At 40.1% G+C, this 23,822-nt stretch overlaps 1 protein-coding gene across 4 annotated transcripts in view; it reads left to right on the top strand.

The window, feature by feature from the left end:
- Nucleotides 1-23,822, top strand: part of LOC111862186 (unconventional myosin-XVIIIa) — a 271,542-nt gene that overhangs the window by 223,586 nt on the left and 24,134 nt on the right. For all 4 annotated transcript variants that reach the window (XM_023847375.2, XM_023847374.2, XM_023847378.2 and 1 more), the window contains 3 exons: nucleotides 17,395-17,523; nucleotides 17,788-17,931; nucleotides 18,641-18,730. In XM_023847375.2, the coding sequence (XP_023703143.1) occupies nucleotides 17,395-17,523; nucleotides 17,788-17,931; nucleotides 18,641-18,730 (363 nt within the window). The remainder of the gene's footprint in view (nucleotides 1-17,394; nucleotides 17,524-17,787; nucleotides 17,932-18,640; nucleotides 18,731-23,822) is intronic.

Raw genomic sequence — 23,822 nt, 5'->3', positions numbered from 1 at the left:
AACTCTCTCAAGTCGTTGCTTCTGATCATCTTAACGCCTACATTTTCACTTTACTCTTACCAGATGGACGAGCGGGCAAAGCCTGGGAACCTTCTTAAATCGATGCTCTTTCTTTCTTTCTTCTTTCTCTTTCTCTCTCTCTCCTGGAGTAGTCGAGAAGTGAAGAGTCAAGTTTCGAGACACCAGCCGACCAGGAAATGAGCTTGGAATTGAATTGAGTTCACAGTTGCAGAATAATGGCAAGAAAGGAGTTAGACTGTGAAAAGAAGACTTCATGTTTGAGTTCAAGTTATAGTTGGAAAGATATGACTAGTGAAGACTGGGAACCTTAGTGCGTGTGCAGTGGTGAACTGGAAAGTGTATAGAATAACGATAGTGCTGTATTACCTGAAGTCCCTAGTTATAAATGTATAAGGTGTCAATAAATTCATTCATCTAATCCAGAACCCATCTTTTAAGTCACGCAGCAACCCCCGACACGTGACAGTATATTTCTCATGTGTTACCTGATGATGGTCTATGTGGGCCAAAACACACGGTGAGTGGAATAATAAAAATGTTTGTTTGTGTCACAGTAACTTCATTTTTATTTTATGCTCTGTTATACTTAAGATGTAATGAAAGTCTTTACACTTAGCCTATTTGCTTGATTTTATAAGGAAAGATAGGTTTATGGCATTATGCAGTGCAGGTATGTATTCGTGCATGGTAACTTTTGATCAGTGGATGTGTTTTCATTAACCATGTGGACATAACGACGTTCAGGTCATTTTACTTTTCAAGAACATTTTACAAGGGAAAAAATCCAAAACTCTGCCTGTTTTATTTGGAGAAAAAGTAATAAGTGCATAGAAACAAAGACATAAACAGAAGGGAAATTTCCGAGTGAAAACTTCTTAAGTGTAACAATCAGAGTTTTGAAGAATGCCGTCTTCTGGCATGTGGCGCCAGTTCACACAAGATCTACACGGCGCCACATCCCAAAAGACGGCATTCTTCATAGTCACCTCCTTCGAAACCTCAATTCTTGACAATAAAATTTTTTATTGTATATTTTGATATTTCTCCCCTAATTGCGTTACAGACATTTATAGCTGTAAAGAATACTATATTCTGGGATGTGACACCGTGTACTCTGATAAGTTTACTGGCGTTTCTGAGGAGCATACTGGCTCCGACTTCAGAGTGAAAGGATATACTCTTCGACCCTGAAGACGAAGGTAGTTTTCCCCCCGAAACGTTCGTAAACTACAGGCTATACAGCGTGACATCCCAGAAGACAGTATCCTTCACGGTTACTGTTTTGAGGGTCTTAGTCACGTGCTTAGCTCTCTTAGTCATGCTGTGTAAAAGAGTGGTTAGGCGTTCGTAAAGTGGCGAGTGTACTTTATGAAACACAAAAACTAATAGGCCGTTTGTTAGCCTTGTAGAAATGTGCAGTGAAGCTTGTGAGACCGCAACACGCCAACAGTAAAAGAGAGAGTTTCAGACTGTGTTACAAACAGACATGACAGAGCACAATTACACTCGCAAAATAAATGTACGTCTTCATCATGTCCGGAAGAATTTTTGTTCGGGTCGGCATCGTTTCCGACCCCAGAATTTGTAGTGATAATAATTAAAGATGCTGTCTTCACCTTGGCTTAGTGCCAGAGAAGGGCCAACAAGAGGCATTGACCTGAAGAAACTGGTAGTGTGAATACCATTTACGGCCCAGCAATATGGAAGGCTCCTCTGCCCCAGGGTAGAGCATAGTTCCGTTAACTCTTGAATTGGCAACTTATTAGGGTAACACAGAACGAATTCCAATCATGCTTCAATACTGATAGCATCTTTGTAGTCTGTTACTTTCTTGCATTGCTATAGCACATCAGAATGTAATACCCCATAACGATTTCTTTGTAACTACCCAAATAACAACATACTGTAGTAGGAGTAATCAGTCACCTGTGTTCGTCTAAGTTTTTGGTGACCATGAAAAACACTTTCAGTGTCAGCCTTGAGCCATGTTCGTGATACAAGGCCACCCCCCGCCCCACCATCTGTGGGACATGATGCTTGGCTTAGACTGGAGATGGCAGTTTGTGATAACCCTCGTTCCTGTGGCATGGGAGATTGTGTCCGTCATTGTCTTCATTCGCTTAAAAACAATTGCGGTGCTTCTTAAGCCATGCTTTTCTTATGTACGCCGCAAAGAGAGATCAGGAGATGTAAGAACATTTGCCAGATTAAGAGTGTACGGCGTAACCAATATGAGAGTAGGCTTGTTTCCATAAGATGCGTCCAACCTCGTAGCAGGTGCTGATTTTGCTGTCACAGCCCACATAAATCAGTAAGTTACCTGTATAAAAGTAAAGTTAAAGCTATCCCTCTAATAGGCCATGAAGGCCCATAGGGTTGTCAGCCTTACGCGCCGGCCTCCCTTTACCCCCAAGAATATTCCTGGTACACATTTCTGTTAGAGGCTGTGTCGACCCCAGGGCCATAATGCGGCTGGAAGGATTAGGTCAATTGAAAAAAAGAAATTCACCTCATCGGGACTCAGACCAGTGACATTCCGGCTTGTATCATAGTAACTTCTTTATTAAGACCGTCACAACACAACTATATCAAGGTCAGTGCCTGGTTTGGCTCTGCTTTCGGTAAAATTATCATTCAGTTGCAAATTTTGTTTGCTAATTTCTTACATGTGAAATCTTTCATATGTATCCAAGGTTCGGCCTTTCTTGCCGATATATATATGTAGTTGTGTTGTGACGGTCTTAATAAAGAAGTTAATCTGGTAGTTTATCGACGTTTCAGAAGAACATGAACTTTCATCACGAAGGTCGAACATGGAGATAGTGCGTTCTTCCAAAGCTTTGGTAAAATTGTACCAGACTACACGGCGCCATATATCAGATAATGGTATTCTTGTTGCATTCCTTTCTTTTTGCTGCCTCTCTCTTTTATATGTTATTAGAATTACTATCTGATTGAACTGGAGAACATTAAAGAGCACTTAAGAACATTAGTAGCGTTGATAGTACTATACGTTTATTTCCACTGCCCAGGTTAGGCGTCTGTTCTAATCGGTGGGTGTTGCTTAATTTACATAAAATGCAGGACAGTCCACTTATTTGCATTTTCCGCAGTCCTAGCTGGAGTTGTGTCATATATTGTCGAAAAGGGATTGTGATGAAGGTATGTAGTGTATGTAGGATATTGGTGGGAAAGCCAGAAGGAAAGAGACCACTGGGAAGACAAAGGCGTAGGTGGGTGGACAATATTAAAATGGATCTCAGAGAGATAGAATGGGATGGTATGCATTGGATTGATCTGGGTCAGGATAGGGACCGCTGGAAGGCTCTTGTGGACCTTCGGGTTCCATAAAATGCTGGGAAGTTCTTGAGTAGCTGCACAGTTGGTGGCTTCTCTAGAAGGGCTCAGCTCCATGATTGAGTGAATATGTAGTATGTTAATCTCGGCAGTAAAATAGAAGTAGACGGATGTCTTCTGTAAGAAATCTTACTTCTGTCGCATTTTATGCTTGCACCAGTGAGCTACAAACCTTAATTACAGATTTCTTTAAACAGAGAGAGCAGTCAGTCCCTAAAACCACTTTTTCGCTGTATATTTGCAGCATCGTTTTCATGGTATCTAAAATAATTAAGAAAAATACAGTGAGACTAATGGAACCCCACTTTTAAGTGCCGAAAAGGGTAAAAAAGTAAAGCTATCCCTGTAACTGGCCATGGAGGCCCATAGGGTGGTGAGAGGTCGAGGCTTCCACATTTTCCAAACAAACGGCTCACAGATGGCGGTGAGGTACCTACTGAGTCGTCCCGACTCCTCCTGAGTCGGAGGTTGAAGAACAATATTAAGATGTTTTTCAGTATTACAGATTTCATTGCACTGGCTCAGTATAGAATTCTGTCTTGGATATACTCGTAGCGCCCTGGGGTACATTTAGAGTGAACCGAAGTTTCGAATAACATGTCTGCTCTGCTTGCTGCCAGCTTCACGCTGGCTTCGTGCTTGGCTAATTCTTCGACCCTGAAGATGTAGCAGGCGACGTGTTCCTACGAAACACCGATTGACTTTCAACGGACTGCATTGCGTTATAACCCGAAAGAGAGAGCTCTATCTTAACCACAGCTATGAGTACCTCAAAATCAGACCTCACAATCGGTTCCAGACACCTCCGTTTGTCACATAATTTGGACATCTTCTCTGTGTGAGATTTTAAATGTTCATGTTTGTGAAGATTCATATTGTGATCTTGTGCGTAATGACGCCATGCATTCTGGCAGGTGGATACCTTAGCTTCGGAGGAGCATACGCCTTCGTCTTTAGCGTAAAAGATGGAGACATTGTGCTTCTCGAGAATACTGGCATCCATCTACACGGTAGCATAACTAAGAAGGCTATAACGTGGACATTCCTTTCCGGTTAAATGTAGTCACTTGCTCCGAAAACTTGAGTTCTTGTGCCTCAGGAGTGTTTCATGTTTCTTATGTTTGTTTAACAATACTTATCTCTACATGTGTTAATCTGCTTTGGTTTCTTTATATTTCCATGTAGCCTGTTTTTTTGTACGACTGTTCTGTTACATCTGGCACACAGAGTCATTCAGCTGTCACTGGATGCATGTTTCTGGGTTTGTTCGCTGTAGGCCAGTGAAATTAACATAACCGTGGGCCGAGGATGTGGGTGTTGGGCCGTCAATAAGTTTCCTTTCTGTGTACGATTTGAAATTCTCACAGCAGTGGTTACGAAGAGTCTTGTCGTCTGGTATATGACGCCGTTTAGTCTGGTGTAAAATCAGCCGACATTTCGATGGAACATATCGCCTCTGTTTTTGAAGTTCAAGAGTAAACCAAGTGAAGCAGGCAGCAGGATTACTCCTGAACCCTGAAGATGAAGACGATTTAATCTTCCGAAACACCGGCTGACTTAACTAGATTCCACGGGGTTATATCCCAGGAGAGATCTCGAGAGGGCTTCCTGCATTTCCATGTCGGGCTGTACAATGCATATTATCCTATCATTGTTACTTTAAAATTTAAATTCTTCATTTTTGTTCAGGCTTAGCAGGTTGGCTGAAGCGGTAACGCTTCTCACTTGTATTCGGGAGGTACCCGGTTCAAATCTAGGCCGCGACACCAACTGGCCTGGATCTTTCTTGGTTTTACCTAGTCTTACCCTGGTAACTTGATAACTACTTCGAATATACCACGACGGCTCCCTCCACAAAGAATTAAAGTTCGCTGACCTTAATAATTCACACCATTCCAAGCTAAATAATCGCTGCAGTTGATGTAATGTTGTTAAGTAATCTGCGAAGCGTCTATCCGTGTATAGCATGATGTCATGGTTTTAAGTAAATAAACTTCACAGTTCATTGAATGTCGCCTGTAGATTGTTAGCATTATCCTTGTAATACATGTGACTTCATGCAGTAAATATTTTCGAACTCTACGGCCCAGATTTTATTTCGGTGGGCATTTCAGGGTTGGTCAAAATCTCAAGTAATATAAAGGGATCTGTTGTTTGTATGTGTATGTGTGTAAGGGCTGGGCCACAAAATCCGGCCCTCGCACTGCGACCTTCAGTGATCTATTAAAGGAATCTGTTCATTTTTAGGCAGACACCACATCCTAACCATTCCTGATTATCTCATTCATTCCTGTGTAACTTCTGTAGTTGAATTGACATCAGTAAATAACGTGAGAATAAATAATGATTCTATTGGAATATTTGGCTGTAATTATAATGCGTAAAGCTGTCCCTGTGCTTAACTAATTAAGCACTACGCCATGACGGCGTATGGGGGAGTGGATGTATACATCCATATTTTCTTGACCTCGACACTAGTTGGAGATGAATGGTCAGCTTCACGCCCCGGCCTCTTTACCCGCGGAGAAAGAGCCCCCGGCACCCATTGGATATGAGGCTGTGTGTGCCCCAGAGCCGGTCTGGACGACGTGGAGAAGAGAAAATTATTGACCCTACCGGGACTCGAAATCCGACCCCTCCGTTGTCCAGCCCGTAGCCAGTCGCTATTCGGATTGAGCTATCCTGGCTCCCACTGTAATACGTAGTACGTGGAATAAGTGCATGCGATTCTCACTCCTGTGAAAATTAGTATTTTTCAGGATTATGACACCATATTGTAGCCTGGTAAGTGGCACCAATATGACGGCAGAACATGCTGCTTCAATCTGCAGGTTTCAACCCTGAAAAAGGAGGTAGCATGTTTCTACGAAACGTTGTTACCCACATAACGGACTACACCCGATGTCAACCCAGACGACCGTAATATGAATGATGCTCAGAATTGTTGGGACTGCTTCTTTCCCCCCCCCCCATCGTTAGGGTCTAAAAGTTTATGACGATGGTACTTTAGTACAAATATTATGTTTTTGGACATTATCCATCGTCCTGTCTTTGTCTAAAAACACCCTCCTGTTTATATTTCAAAACAACGTTTCGGAAACGATTCTGTCTCCTTCGTCAGGTAAAACCAACTCAGTTGGTCCCAATCGATGGAGAACGCATTAAGGAGCACAAATATAACCTGATACAGGGTTTGTTTGAAAAATCAAAATTAGCCCATCATGCTTACGAAGAAGGCCATAAAATATGTCGGAATTAAGCAAGTCTTGCAGGTTGAACCGAACACCACATACAGGAAATACATAAGAAATCCGTCCTCATGTCTCTGATGGGTCATCCGATCAGTCATCTGTCATCCGATCACATCTCTCCCATCTGGACTCCCGTTATCACAGCATAAGTAAAAAAAAAAGTTTTTCTTCTTTTTATTTCATAAGGAGTATTTCATCTCTCCGGTGATGATTTCTGTCTTGAGAGTTCTATGGTGCAATTTAATATTTTCTTAGCTCTCGCAGATGGTTTATGCTGTGCTTGGCTTGTATACCCCATCTTGGTTCTGGCACAGATATCCGGAGATAGGGATTAGCTCTCTCGACTGGGCCCAAGTGAGTAGGTTTTACCTAAGACGTAAACAGAATCCAGTCTCCGAAACATTTTGTTTCTTTTACCTCCTGTAGTTTAGCACCCAGAAGACTTTACATTGAATACGTGGCATAACTGAACGTTGAAATCCTGTTCGTAAGAAGCTTCAGCAATGCGTATACTGTGTATAGTAACAATCTCGGTAGGGGGCAGGCATTTTTCTCACACCTAGATCTGCTGCGAGGCCACCAAGTCCTTCAGCTAATGCAGTGGTTCTCAAAATATGGTCCCCGGACAGGTAGGGGTCCGCGAGGCCTGCCCATGGGGGGGGGGGGCTACGAAATTATTTTTGTCTCCCCGTTTAAGTTAGAAGTAACTGTATTATATTGAATCTTGTTAATATTTTACAAAGTACCTTTATCTGTAATAATGATGTTACAAATATTTTGGATCCAAAATTGCGTTCAGGCGTTTGTGGTAATTACTAACTGGTGACAGTCATTTTTGTCTTTAAACGATTGAGGTTATAAATATATTATAATGGGTACTAAACGTTTTATAAACGTGATACGAGAATTAAAACATTTTATATGGGGTAACTTATTTTGAGTCTGTTTTAAGTTGATATGCAGATAATTTAAATGTGGAGGAATGAGAGGCTCATTAGTGTGCATTGTGTTACTGAGGGCCCAATGGGAGTGCAGCGTGTTGCTAAGGAGTCCGCAGACTCGATAAGTTTTTAGAACAATTTATACGTGTATAATGGGTACTGGGACTCTTTCCTTGGAGGTAAAGCAGCTGGGTCTTGAAGCTGGCCACTAATCTTCACCAGTGCTAGGACGCATGGGCCCTACCTCCTTGTTCTCTGGTTTCTTTTGGTGTACGATGCTATTTTTATGTGTCTCATCCTGGTTGTGTATACTCACAAATTTGTTAAGCTCTGCATACGAAATGGATACATCGCAGCCTGTACAATAGGACCCCCAGAAAATAACTTCATATCTCCCCCACACATTGACAAGACCGGGAAGTGCCCGGCAAATCTGTTCCGAGGCTACAAAAAAAAACCTGACATTACTGGGTTGAATTATCACTTGAAAAAATGTGCATGGGAAAACAAGGGCACAGAAATTACAAGGAACCCATTTAAGCGTAGAATAGTGAAGTGCAGAGCTGTCTGAATTAAATCGGAATTAATGAAAAACTGCACAAAAAGAGAATTAAGGTTTAACGTGTAACTGTTTTAATTATATAACTGGCGTGTTTTTACAATTAAAAATCTGGTTCAGCGACTTACGTACGTGCGACTGTAGGTTTTTTCCAGGCTCTGATGATATATACACACACACACAGTTATCATTTTAATGCATGTTGGATTTGACGTTCCCACCGCGGTGACTGAGAGTACAGTTTCCGGGTTGTAACGCCGTGTATTTTGATGAGAACCCAACGTACTGGAGAAACATATCGCTTCCATCTTCAGGGCTAAAGAGTAAGCCAAGCAGGAAACGAGCAGACGGAGGCGGAAACCTGCGCTTGGCGCTTTGTATTTCGAAGGGAAACGAACGTTTCAGAGGACTATATCACTCCCATCATCAGGGCCAACTACAAGCCAAGCAAGATACCAGTAGAAGCAGGCGGAATTCTCAGCTTGCTGCCTAATGTTTTCCCTCTAAATGTCGGGTTGTCTCCGAAATACACGGCGTTACAGCTCAGGAGAACCTGCTTCCCGTGTTAATATCTGTTTATATGTGTTTTACCCCCTCGTTGGTGTGTCCACCTTATCGTGGTGAGGGGGTTTGAGTATGCCAAGGACCCTGAGAGCTATACCAGCGGTAGCGTAGCTACTGGCAGGGCCTCCCTTGCTGGACAGGTCAAAGGGTAGGCATCAGACGAAGAGAAGCAGCGTCATCAGCAGCGACTTGAAGCACAGAGCAAATGATGCTAGAGATGGTTCAAGTTCGTATAGCAACAGGCGTGACCAGAGTGGTTTGAACGGCTGTTGTACTGCGATGTGGAAAGCAAATGGAAAAACTACCACATTATCACTTTTCCTGGATAGCCTCTTTCCAAAAACAAAAGATCGTATTAAGTGGAGGAACTGTTTTGGAAGAGACTGTGAACCTGTCGTCTGACAGATTAGTGATGAATGAATGAATGAATGTGTTTTAATAATTCTTTTACATATTCGGTTTTGGGATTTTTTCCAATTGACTAACCCTTCTAGCCGCAGTATGGCCCTGGGATCGACTCAGCCTCTAACAGAAATGAGTACCAGGAATATTCATGGAATATTCTTGGGGGTAAAGGGTGGTCGGCGCGTAGGGCTGACAGCCTTACCGCCATCTATGAGCCGATTGTCTAGAAAATGTGGGAACCTCAACATCTCATAACCTTAGACTCCACGGCCTGTTACAGGGATACCAAAAAAAAATCTGTTTTATAGTGTTCAAGACCGACCTAACTTGAAACAGTAATTAGTCGTAATAACGCCTAAAAATTAAGCTCATTTACAGTTCTGTAGATTCTGCGTATGTTTGTGTGCGTATTCTCGCCAGATGATGGTCGTTTAGTGGCCTAGACGTGTAATAGTGACAACATGTGTAGAAAGAGTTTTGTGTGTATATTATTTTGTGATACTTTGGGCCAGGAGCGAGAGAGAGCCGGAGCAGGTCCACACTTTTCCTCGTTCCTGACCTTATAACAGTGTTCCGTGTTACTGGCTACTATCATGTAAGGAACAGTTATGTCGGAAACTGAATGCTTATACAGCCCCTACATGGAATGCAGAAGAACTTTGAACCACTAACATACATATTCTAAATACCAGAGCATACTATCGTAACAATGCCTAATGGCCACGCCGTAAACAGGAGGTTTGGACTTTAGCAGACTTAAATAAGGCGTACCCTTCCTGTGTGATTAACTATTCCTTGCACATCTCCAGCGGACGGTACGGTTTTGTTCCACGCTGCTTACTGGTGTATGACATTCCCATCACGATCTGCTCCCACCTCCACAAACAGAAGTACATTCGGATGTAACGCCTAATAATCCGGAAGAAATCCACCGACGTTTCTTCGACACTGATGATGGAGGCCGTACGGTCCTCCAAGACCTCGGTAGACTGCTACTGGACTACACGGAGTCACGTCCCAGGCGTATGTACTCCTCATAGTAACCGCCGTGAGAACCCCAAATCTGACAAAGGCCCCGTTATTTGGCCAGGATATGGTTGCTACGATAGCTCTGTTAGTATTGTGACTAAGCTGCGGGCTGGACGTCCGAGGAATCAAGGTTCGATTTATGACAGGGATAAGAAATTTTCCTGTTCCTTACAGCGTTCAGATCGGCTCTGAGCTCACTCGATCGCCTGTCCAGTGGGTATGGGGGTTTGTTCCTTCGGGGTGAATTGACATGAAGGTCACCACTCACCTCCAACCAGTACCAAGGATAAAATGTTTGGAGCTATACCTCCATTTCCCCATACGCCTTTACATCACGGTGCCGGTTAACTTGAGGGACTCAACTCATCTCACTCACTCATGGAGCTGAGCTGTTCTTGAGAAGCCGTCAGTTGTGCAGCTACTCAAGAACTTCCCAGCATTCCCAGCTTACTCTTCTACCAAACTATATGGCGTCGCATCTCAGGATACAGTAATCTTAATAATATTATATTGTAGCATCCTGTTGCACTTTTCACTTAGTGATAATTAGTTCTGCAGTCTTGTGTGCAACAATTTAGTAAAACTTGTTAAAAGCTAGTCACTTTAAAAGTGGCAGCAACAACTAAGCATCAGTGCTTATGCTTCAGCTAAGTGGTGTTTTGATGAATAGTAATATAAAAACTATGGTTTTATTTATCTGAAATTTGGCGTTTTTGTTGAAGTGTTGACCAGAACATGGCAAAGCATAGTGCTGAAAGTTTTTGTGTATACCCAGTTCCTCGTCTATCTGTACTGCGTGATAGAACTCACGATTAATCTAAACTTTAATATAATTTTTCTTCTGAGGTTAGAGACTCTGCTGGAAATAAGCCAAATTATTCAGGGGATGCCCAAAGTATGAAAAGTTGGAGAGTGCTTTGATTATGATGATCACCCTCTTCCAGAATGTGTGGGCGCCATGTAGTGTGATAGATAGTTATGACATTTGAAAGGAATCTGCAGTCTCAGCCTTCAGTCCATTGTTGTTGCAATTATTGTGCTTGTTGTGTTTATGGTGTTCTAAATTTATAACCCCAAAGTATGTTTTGCATGAAGAACTTAGTGTGGTAGTCTGTGTTTATTCTAATTTAAAACATCTTAAATTAACTTTAATTTGATTAAAGTTTCAAGCTTGATTATTATTAGTCTAATAACAAATTACAGATTAATTTCCTTAATGAAAAAGATCTGTTGGTTTATCAGTTATTGGTATTTAAAAATGCTTATCAAGATAAGAGGTAATTCGATGCCAGATGTGACGAGAGGATGATTATGAATGGTTGTAGAGAAACGAGATATGTCGAGAACTGCCATAGATTAATGTGGAGGGACTGAGAATATCTGTGAACAGTTGTAGTTAATGTAGGATGGTCTGAGGGATACCTCTTTTTGGGCTTTGAATGAAATGAAGAAGTTATGGGAACACAAATTTCAGAAATAACAGATTTTATAGAAGAACACAAAAAAATAAAGAAAATCGCCTTAATTGGTTGAGCTCTGACAAGATTCCAAACATATCGACCTGAAGAAAAATGAAGTCTGGTAAGATTCCTGCAGTAATTGAAGAATCGTATTTTGCAATATCTCAGTAGAATTAATATTACACTGAAGATGAGGAGGACAAAGATGATGACAGTGATGTAGGCAGTGCCCCAGCTGAGTATCAAACTCGGTACCTTGTTAATACAAATTACATATCTGCTTGGCAAAATGGCTTTCTGTTAACTGGTTTATTTACCATTTGAAGATAAATTATGCAGCTTTCCATTTAATTATAATAATTATTTCAGAAATATTTAATGCCTCACAACCAATGAAATAGTAGATATAAAACACTGAGTCAGTTGTTTGGTTTACTGAAACTCAAAATTTCTATTTGCAAATAAAGATCTTAATGAAAGTATTTTTATGATTTGCAGACAATGGAATAGATATAAATCACCTAATCACTTGGTTTGTGAAGAATCCATATTTATAACGTGCTGTGAAGCTGTGAGAAATGAAACATAATTGTACAGAATAACTGAAATTAAATGAACTGTATTGACCTTCAGCATTTACTTAAATGGCTTACTTTCATTGCCAAGAAATGAAAAGCTGTGGAATTCATATATGCTTATGTAGCTTTCATAAAGGTGTTTGCTAAGTGGCACAGTTGATTGTGGTGTGCAGTGATGGACATCCTTGCTTGCCATGTCCATTCCAGCCCAGTGAGGAGGAGTTCTCCCTGAGGGCAGAATACTGCGGTGGAGGAAGGCAGTTAGTTTACTGTGAGCTCTCCAGTTGGCCAGGTGGTTCTCTTATTATGCTGCCTACTTGCTGTCACACAGCAGCATGTAGTGGTTTCTGCTGATGGCACTGAAGTCTGAGATCCTGTGTTCAAAACAAGTGGTGAAATATTAGTGTATTTGTGTTGTGTTGCATGAAGAACAAAACCAAAATTGACATTCCTGAAAATTTGTTTGTGATATTTGGTATTTTGCCTGCTGAGAATAAATATTTGTGTTACTACTGAAGATGGCTTCACTATATGTGGACTGATGATTTTATACCATCAATGCCTTGCACAATTGAGGACTTTTTATTCTTGGCATTCAAACTGTTATCTGCAGCTTTTTTTAATTGAAAAAGTTTTAAAAGGAGTGTCTTATGGAACTTTTAAGCATACAGTGGAAGATAGTTGAATGTTTTCAAAAACCATATTTTCATATTTATTATTTTCTTAACTTTCCATTAAATTCCAAAGTTATACCGTAGCAGATAATGTCTGAATATTTTATAAATTACAACCTCAAGGAATTGTGCAGTTTCTTGGTGTCTTTAAATTTGTGGAAAGAATTTCTTGCATTCAGGAATTACAGTATGATTATTTGAAAATGGTTGAAAATGTTGATGCACTTTTAATAAGAAGCTGTGGAAGAATGAAAACTTGAAATTTTCTTTGAAACCATATTGCACTCTAGCCGACCTAAATGATTTATATCCCCCCGGCACTTTGGGGAAATGTTTTCACAAACAAATATACAAGTATAACCAAACTACAAATCTGAGAGCCAGCAGCTGAAGTAAACTGTCTTGAACTTCACATGGGAAAGCACATATGCCGAAGAAGACCATACACTGGATGAAACAAAAAATAAACAGCATAATATGAGTTATTTTTGTCAGTGAAAAATAAGTGAAAGTTTCTCAAAAATATGAAAATTAATTTTAGCAAAGTTACCTGGCACTATTAGCAAAATGCTATGTGAGTGCATTGGTCTTTATCTGTACATAATACCAGTGAAACGTTGCAAGCAATATTTTTAAATGTGAATTTTAGTCCTGTTGCTGTTCAGTCTGCATTTTGTAATTAAAAGCATCATCATGAAGACATATCTTCAGATTTTAGCAAAAATCATACTTATTTTTGTTATCTTTCTATAATATGTTCATTGTGAGTAAGAGCTCTATCAGTTCTGAATATATGATGTCGCATATCATGTAGTTGACATGAGTGTTAATGTTTTGGGGACGTTTTTTGAGTGTTGTTGAAGAAGGAAGTCCAGGAACTATTAATCATGTGTGATGCAGTATTTATAGAAGTACGTTCAGACACTCTATTTTTGATGTTTGAAAATGGAAGCACTGAAATCAATGTGCATCCGGAATGATGATTTAAGATAAAGAGTCATTTTATGGATTACCAGCAGAATATTGATTGGTGATAACCACATGCTTATGCTACAGCATTTGCAACTAACATCGACCTTATTTTGGATTCTGTTACTAACAATCGTATTCTTAGTGCTGGCACTGATATTGCTTCTGTACAGTATTACCAGCACGTGCCATCAAGTCATCATGCCTTCTCCAGAATGGGAAAAAGAAACTAGTGTTAACAGTGTACGGGAATTCTTCATCAACGATGGCCAGCATGTTTCATCAGCATTGAAATCTCTTCCAACATGGAGGAACAAAGCAGAAAATGAAAGAACTCTGAATGGTGAAGTGAATGGCACAGTGAAGGGGAAAGGTAATGATGGTAATTTGCCTAAAAAGGGATCAAACAGTGGTAACAGCAGCAGTGATGATTCCTCAGATAGGAGTGAACATGCACCACGTGTCGTGGCTGTGGCAATGAAGATCAACAGAACTGAACTCTCTTGTCAGCCACAGGCAGCAACACATGGGAAAGGTCAGAACGGTTCGTCTTATTGGACAGTAAATAAGAATAATAATAATAATAATGGCGTACAGCCAGAAACATCTCTTAATCCTGTCTTCCTTGAACAACTCTTAAAAAATGGGTCTTCCAGTAAAGAACAAGACATTGTGGAAAAGTTGCCAGTCATTTCAGGATCTAACTGTTCAGCTCATGCAGGTGAAAGAAAACAAGTTGACAAACCACTTTTTCTTCCCAGTGTATCAACCTTCAGTGGAAGTGTAAATAGTTCCAACAACAATTTATCAACTATAATTGCAGTCAGTTCTGCTGGAAGCCAAGAAAACATTCATACTAACACTAATGCTGAACTCCCCATAGACAAACCTGTTCCAGAGAATGAACCCCTCTCTTCCACTGTCATTGTAGTTAATTGTGCCAGTAGCCAGAAAGATGTAAGCTTGAATTCTCCCTTGTTACCATCAAGGATGAAGGATTTCAATGGCAAAAGTCTTGTATGGCGAGAAATTAAACAGAAACATATCCAAAATCAGCCTGCAGCAGGAGTAAAGGTTACAGTTAGCATTTCTTCAGAGTTAGAGAGCTGTAATGATATTCCCCCACCAGTTCCTCCTTTACCTGTCTCTCTTAGAAGGAAGTTCTTTAATAAGGAGGGGAAGATAATAAATTCAAAAGAACCCCCCTCAAAGGCAGAACCTGTATCCCTGAGTGTCAATGGAAAGGCCGCTTTGCCCATAAATCGATTATGCCTTCATCCAAAGATTAAGTTGAAGAGCCTTCAGTCCTCACCACCAACTTTCAGCAATGATAAACCAAGCAGGATACCAAAACTATGTCAAACTCCAACTGGTCTACGCAGCGTAGACTGCCTTGTGAGTTTGTATGAGGACGGAATTGCTGCAGAAGAGAGGAGAAAAGAGATTCAGAAAGAAAGGGAACAGAAGAAGAAGATCACTAGAAGCCTGAAGCAGAGTTGGGAAGAGCTATTCAAGAAGTATGAGGCTTTGGAAAAGGAATGTGACACCATGAGTTCTGTGACCAGGAGCAGTGAGTGTAATTATGCCAATCTGTTCAGTGTGAAGAAAGGTGGAGTGGAGAATAGGCTCACCTCAAATCACAGCAACAGTTTTAAAACAATGAAGGATAAAAATCATGAGGTCTTTCAAAAAATTGAATTAGGGAGATTGAAGTCTGCACCATGCAGTCTGTTGCACTTGAAGGATGCTGTAGAAAATGGCAATGGAGAAGAGTCACAGTCTGTAGTTTGTAGAACGAACAGTGAAGTTAACTTGTGTAGCAAAGCAGTGAAGGAACGTGAATGGCCTAAAGTTGTAAGTTTCAAGGAAAAGATGTACCGAACATCATCAAAGTCAGAAAAAGAGTTAAATAACAATCAAGTGGTGTTAGAGCAAAGTGTTTGTGAGGGTGACTCAGTACAGTGCCTCGGTACTGGTGCAGTGTTGGGGTTAGGAAATGTGGAGACTGGAGGAATAGGTGTTGTACGTGCCAGTACTGGTCGGCAGGTATCCAGCTGTCGGTACAGAACAGAGCTGGAGGTATGATTTATGTAATTAGCCCTCATTGCAGACTCTTAATGTAACTGTACTGCAGACTTTATCTTTCTTCATCTTCTCATTGAACTTTCATAATAAGTGTGAGCCAGGTTAGCTCAGTTGGTAAAGTGACTGGCCACAAAGATGTCTTCTGGGATGTGTCATAATGAAGTCTGGTAGATCATTAACAGATGTTTCGGAGAAATCTTCTGTCCCCATCTACAATATGAAAGAAGAAGCCAAGAGTGGAAAAAATGGTACAGTTATAGGGAGAGGGTGATTGGGACTATGAGGAAACCAGTAGGAATATTGAAGACACTTTGTTTACTTGTCTGCCCTGAAGCTGGAAGTAACACCTTTCTCAAAAATGATGATAATGACATATCAAACTACCTCACATCACATCCCAGGAGATAGCAATATTCATAGTTACTAACACGAGAACCTCAAAATTTGCATGATTAGTATAGGCTGTGCAGCTAGGGTTTGATTTCTGGAGGGAATTTTTCTTCTCATCGCCACATCCAAACATGCCAGTCTACAGTTTAAGCATCCTAAATTTATTTAGAATATCACTAAAGCATATAGTGAAATTGGTTTGGGCAGGGATTGGTGAAGGATTTCTTGTCTCTGGCCTTACTGTTAATCTAATGCACTTATCTGAATATTCTCTTTTATGATAATTTTGTGATAACAAAGAAGCTCACTACTTATAAATAGTAATAATTTGGTATTGTAAGTAGTTTGAAGACCTTTTGTTTGCATTCATTTACTCTGAATACTGATTTGTTATTTACTATACAGATTTATCAGTAAAGAATTCACCACAATTCTAGCTTTGAATATGAATTATTAGAAGTATCCATTCTTGTTTTAGATTTGGTTGCCTTCTTAGTATCTAAAATTGTAAGAAAGAAATATCACACAAATTAAGAAATTCTGCAGTCCTTGCTCACTATTTTAACAGTATTGGTCAGAGTACAGAATAAATTTCTTAATATCCTTTGAAGGTTCTCTGTTAGGTCCATGATAGAAAATGAAACAGGAAAATGGCATATTTATATATATTAGATGAGATGAGAATATGTAGTTTGTAATTTCATACATAAGATTTTAAGACTTCCCTTTGTGCACAAGAACTTCTCAAGTGTTGTTTCTCATTTCTGACTGACCGACCAACTAACAGGATATTTTTTTCTGGCCCTCTTCCAAACTAACTCAGTCCAGTTCACATACACCAAGTTTTATCTAAGGTGCATTTTAATATTTAATGTTTTTGTTGTTTTCCTGATGTGTGCTACATGTCCTACTCCATCCTTGATGATCTAATCACGTGAACATTAGTAGGTGATGAGTACAAATTATTAAGCTCATCATTGTGTAATTTTCTTTATTTCTGTGTTACTTCATTTTTCTTAGGTGCAGATGTACTCCTCTTCATCCTCAGACACCTTCATTTGTTTCTTATTATTTCTAAACAGTTTCTACATCACTTCCTGTTACGTTGCAGATATTCTTCCGTTCTGGTGTACTGGCTCAACTGGAAGCTCAGCGAGATGAGAGGCTCACAGATAATGTCGTCCGACTACAGGCAAGGTGCCGTGGTTATCTTGCTCGACGGAAGCTTAATAAACTCAAGGTAACTGCAACCCAAGTCTTTAAGGACATTATACAAGGCCACCTGAATGTTTGTTACAAGTGGCTAATCATGTAATGGCCTCCCATATCCTGAGAATTGAAATTCACCATCAGTCTGTACATTTCTTGTTTTCCAAATATCAGGCACGTGTCCATCTTCTCCCTGTTTCAGGTGTTCAGACAATACTAAAAATATGTACAAGTCAGCGATTTTAAAGTGTTGCAGAAAAATATTCACACGTTCTTATTTTCTTGTCTTCCACAGATTCAGGATTTGGCTGTACGCTGTATCCAGAGGAATGTACGCAAGTTTATGTCAGTACGTGACTGGCCGTGGTGGAGACTTCTCGTGAGGGTTACTCCACTTCTCAATGTGCATCGCACAGAGGAAGAGCTAAAAATCAAAACAGTGAGTAACATTAGTTGCTTAGTAACAAGTTTAAAATTTGCATGTAAATGAATAAAGAATGAAGGTGCACATGAGTATCTGTTAGTGAATTTTTAAGCTGGAGCACTCTTTATTAAAATTGTCATAGCCAAGAAAGTAAATATTTTGAACAGGTATAGATTGTCTGTGATGTTAGTACTGATAGTTTTGTTTTTCAGTGAACAAATGCCTGAATAGGCTGGCATAGTCATAACAGTCTAGACTTGTATTTTTCTAACACCCCTGCAACAGCTGTTTTCAAGTCAGAATCATGGCATCTGTCTTAAATATGGTTCTTTGGCCCAGTAGTATACTCAGAAAAGAAAGCTTCCAGGGGTTATGTTCCAACATGTACAGAATGACCAATATTTTAGATTGTAGTCATCTGGATTAGGACACCATATTATCTTTTAGATGGTTACAAACATGTCAGAGGATCTTGTCATCTCTCTTGTTTTGGTGAAAGAAGGAGACAGCAGGTTCCTCCAGAGCATTGGTGACTACCTGCAAGCCTATGTGGCATCAAAATCCAGTAGAGCACAGTCTATGTTTTTAGTGCTGTGAAAACCTCAGTTGTCATATTGAAGTTTTGTTAATTTGGGGACATAATAATTCCATATGCTGCAAGCCTTTTAAAATGCAGTTTATTCTGTATGAAAACGTTGATAATAAACAGTGACATTGTCTACAGGAAGAACTGGAACAACTGAGGGCCAAGGTGGAGAAGTTGGAGCAGGAAAGAACACATCTCAAGCACGATAATGACCGACTTGAAGCCAAGGTGAGTAGTCTGCATTTCTTGGTCTGAACAATTTACTAAGTACTGTTGGTCTAGCCTTGGTGGGTGGCTGCATATGGGATACCCGGAGGACAAAGTGATACTGACGCAGTTTCTTCTGTATTTCTCCGGTTTTCCCTTACAAGTCTTCATTCCACCATTGCTCAGTATTTGTCAATCACTCCCCCCTCCAAGGTGTATAATGTCCCCGACAAGGCAGTACATTGGCACATCCTTAATCTTTAAGTTTGGGGCATCTTCTCTTTTCCTTAGTTACAGAGTGAGGAAGTTAGTTTCTTTAAGAGATTGTAAATAATCAAAAGATTCTGTGTGAGAAGTACAGTATGCTCCAAAATATACAGTACTGAAATGAAAAGCTGTCCTGTTGATACCACTGTCTGTGTATGTGAAGGCCCCTTGCATGACAGAACTTCCTCAAATCCTGAAGAAATGGTCTGATCACCATGTCCCTGTAGCATTCTTGGGTGACGTTAAGAGCATTGCCTTCCTCATCCTCAGTGAAGTAGGGGCCTAATATACCATGTGCTGAGATGGCACACCATATCGTCACACATGTACTATGTAGCGGTTTCTGGATGATAACATTTGGCCGCTCAAAACCAAGGAAGCGAGTTTTCTGGCGACCACTTCCGTATGAGCGGAAATAATACTCAACTATGAATACTTTTTCCTCTGTCGAGAGACCCATTTCCAACAACAGCTGCACAACACAACTTCCTTTTCACTACTGTGAACATGTGCAGCTGGAGCTATGCCCTGTCGACAAACACACATGCGCGAGTTTCAGTACTGCAAATTTTGGCACATACTGTACTCTTGCAGTAAACGTAGTTAAATAGTTTGAGGTGGAACAGAACATAGGTCTCCAGACTCAGAAGAAGACTGCTGTTGATATACCCAGTCATCTAGCAAGTACAGTTTTTCTCAGTCGGTTTACTTCTGGCCTGATCTACAGTTTGTAAAACCAATACGCAGCCCTGCTAACTCATTGATAAGCAACGTGCAAGTGACACCAGCAGTCAGCATCTCATTGGCGTATTTGAAGCATGCTTTAGCTGTCTAGTAATAATAGCCACATGGAAGCTGTACTGAGATGAACGAACAGCCAGCATAAGAATAAGCAATCTGTTTGTGGCAGGATGCCCAGTGGGCCGCTACACAGTTGTAAGGCTAGAACACTTCATTTGCATGCCAAGCTACTGCAAGTACACTCTGGCATATTTCTTGCACTTTTCTTACATTTTAAGACTTGTTAGAAAGTTTTTGCAATAAAAGTGATAAATTTGTAATCTCCTTTCCTTATTTCATAAGGAAATATACGTTTGTTGGTATCATGCCTGTGTGTGTGCATCGTCCTGTGTAGATACTTTTAACCAGCTGATGGGTTTAGTGAAATTTGGTATGAATAACTTGCCAATGTCTGACAGATCACTTCATACTTTTTATTTTCTGTCACCAGCATATGAGTGGAGATAGGTCAGTCAGTATAGTGGCTCACTACAGGTGGGATTTTCTTTTCTTTTCATCGGAACTACAGCCCACATTTAGGCCTAGTCCTACCTCCATGAAACTCTCCGTTTCACTTCGGTTTTACTAGATCTTAGACATACGGTAGGACTCCTTGGGCAGGTGATTAGCTTGCTGCAAGGCCTCTACCTGTACACAAACACAGAAAAACGCACACAAACATCCATGCCCTGGGTGGGATTTGAACCCACGATCCCAGCTTCCGAGCGAGCGAAGACAGTGCATGCCTTAGACCGCTCGGCTACCGTGACCGGCACAGGTGGGACTACCAAGTTTCTATTCCAAACAGAGGCATAGATTTTTTTCACATCCAGACCACCTCTAGGAGCCATCCTGACTCCTATCCAATTTGTATCATGGATTCTTTTCCCAAGATTAAAACAGCTGAAGCATGAAGTTTCTCACCACCACCATCAAGTGCCATGTTAAGAATTTGTGGATTAGCTTGGATTGTGATCTTCTGAGTCATGACACCATGTAGTCTCATAGGTGGTTACCAAAGTTTTGAGGAAGCCAGAGCCTTTATCTTCAGGACAGATATTCCCATCTGCAGGACTATATGGTCTCATGACTGAGAAGACTACAGTTAGACTCAAGCAGTAATGTTTCTTACTTGTATTTGGAAGTGACCAGTTCTTATCTCACCTGGGACACTAGCTATCCTGGCTTAGCTTTTCATGGTTTCCTTCAGTTCTTCCAAGTCGCTGTGGGAATAGCGTCTCAAATTATTCCATGTCTGCTTTCTTCCAAATCCTTTCCAGTCTTTTTCATTCATCAGTCATCTTACCGTTCAGCACTATATAGTCTTGAGTTGCTGACAACGCCTTTGAGTAAACTGCTATAAAATTGGGACTACAGTTTCAGTTTTCATTGCTATGAAGATCAAAAATCTTAGATTGACCTGGTATTTGCAAGCTTTGCATGTCTAATTTTAGCTCTGATGGGATCTGCAGAGACTTTGCTGTCTTCAGTTCATTATAAACAAACTTGTGTAGAGCTAATTTAGTGATGCAGGCAAGATGAGGAGGATAACCTGTCAAACAGAGATGTAGAGAGCAGAGTGGCCTTCCTTAGTGGCTTGGCATTGTGTTTAAATATAATCTGATGTCTCTCCCAGTAAACCATGGCCCTGTGCAACAAATAGCAGTTTCAGCAAATAAGCATTGCCTTACACTTGATACCTTGGCCTTAGTTCAGTAAAGTAGATATTAAACTTCAGCTTATTTTCAATGTCATTTCTTTGTTTTCAGAATAAATTGTTATAAAGTTATGGGTTGAATGTCGCAGATGAATGGCTAGTGCTCAAGTTTCAAATTCAGTAGGTTAAAAATTTGATTCTCTCAACCCAGAAGCTAGTCATTATGCTTGAATCTATGACAGTACCTTGAAAGTGTCATAGTCACTTCTGTTTATATCCTTCTCAGTTTCCCATTATAATCACCTTCCTTGTCACTGCTGTGCTAGCCTGAAGACAGAGACAAAAGTGGAATGTAATAAATAATAATGTAATATCAAATAATAAATACAATAATGTAATACATTCTGGCATATTTCTCTTATGTATGGAACAATTAGTTTAACCATTATTTTAGTAGAACAAGAATAATAGAAATAGAAAATGATTTAAGACAAAGCAGTGATGATCAGTGCAAATCTTAAATTTTATATACCTACAATATTTTGTTGAGAAACTTTGAAAGAAATGTCCTTGAAAAGAAGGAATAATAGATTGAAAAATAATGTAATGATGAGGATTGAATTAAACTTACTCAGAATTAGATCCATTTATTATTGCTGGAATGGACTTTTGCATTCCTAAATGAAAGTAAGTTTTCAATCCCACATGGAAGTTGGAGAGTTATGCAAGAAGGGGCAATGACAGTAGACAATGCACTCTTTATGTTGACCTTAAGCCAGGTTTTATTTTTATCATGTTATGTCAGAGAGCACAGGGATGAAATAACAAATTGATTAATATTAGCCTCCTTCCAAAACCTTATAATCAAACTGACTCTTGTGATCAGTATTGCAGAGAAGAAGTTTCTTTTATTGCTAGTGGGGTGGGACTAAGTCCCTTGTTCTGCGGCCACTTCTGGCCTGTTGTACCAGCCCCAGATGATAGGTGAAGGTGATTGTGGAGCAATTGGTGGGATGAAGATTGGCAGGGGAAACCGAAGTACTCAGAGAAAAGCTGCCCCAGTGCCACTTTGTCCACTACAAATCCCACTTGACCAGACCCGGGATCGAACATGGGCCACTGCAGTGGGAAGCCGGCGACTAACCGCTTGAGCTATGGCGCAGCCCAGAGAAGAAGTTACTTAAAACTGTTAATTAAACTGATGTCCCAGATGTTTAAAAGTCCAAGACCTGCTCAGAATGCATTATGTATGGGTTGTGTCTCAGCTGAACTTCCTATAGATAGATTGGAAGCTTTAGAATGGGAATCCCACTCTAGGTATGTGGAGTCATGCCAGTTAGGCAAGTGAACAATTTAAAAACTATGTAGAATGCTTCCGAAACTGTCAGTACCTGTCACAAGAAAACATCGTCTTAATTGGATGCTGTAATTTGTTTTTGGCCATTCGAATGCCTTTGTTGTTTCATAGACGTAAAGAATGAAAGAATAAAGATACTGTATGCCTGCCAAGATTATAAGACATTTATATCAGTATTTTTCATCCCAAAACTGAACTTAAAGGAAATATTTTATTTTGTTCAAAACAAATTTAATGTATGTCATTTCAATTAAATATGACAGGAAGTACATTTTCATCTTTTCACAGTAACAACCAAACTGTTTATTGACCTTCTCAGCAGTTGCATTTATGACTTTCTACAGTTTAGTGTGTGTACTGCTTATTTATTAGCTTTGGCAGTAATAATAGGAAATGTAAGTATGGAATGATAAGGCAGGCAAAACTGTTAGGAATGAATTTGGAGAGTATGTTTCCTGCAGACTGAAATACACTTCTCCATTTCTGGTATTAAATCAAGTGATATTTTTCAGACACAAAGCTGAGAATAAATTTGGTTTTATTGGTTTATCCATCCAATTATTTCATATGCAGTACAAAAGGTAAAGCTATCTGTAACAGGCTGAGGACGCCCACAGGGTTGTGAGACGTCAAGGCTTCCACATTTTCTAGACAGTCGGCTCACAGATGGCATAAGTTATGAGCCTTACAGTCTGGATGCCCTCTACTCCCAGGAAGATTCCTAGTACTCATTTCTTTTAGAGGCTGCATCAACCCCAGGGCCATAGTTCAACTGGAAGGATTAGATCGTTTTAAAAATCCAATGACCTCATTGGGAATTGAACCCGCAACCTTCTGGCTTGTTGCACATTATACACCCGATTATCCATGTGTGGATTATCTAATTTGCCATTTATGTCTGTTCTGTTTTTATTGTGTTTGTTACCCTGCAGAGGGTATATTTCACTCTATCCATGCGACTGTCTGACATTTGAAATAACTCGAGAAAAACTTTAAAGATTTTCCTTAACTTTCATACCAGATAATTTTATTTAGAATTGTTAGACTGTCAG

This window comes from Cryptotermes secundus, unplaced genomic scaffold (assembly GCF_002891405.2).
Source record: "Cryptotermes secundus unplaced genomic scaffold, Csec_1.0 scaffold1229, whole genome shotgun sequence".
NCBI classification, from domain to species: Eukaryota; Metazoa; Arthropoda; class Insecta; order Blattodea; family Kalotermitidae; genus Cryptotermes; species Cryptotermes secundus.
Note: the sequence above shows the minus strand (reverse complement) of the source record. Positions and strands in the feature narration are given on the sequence as shown.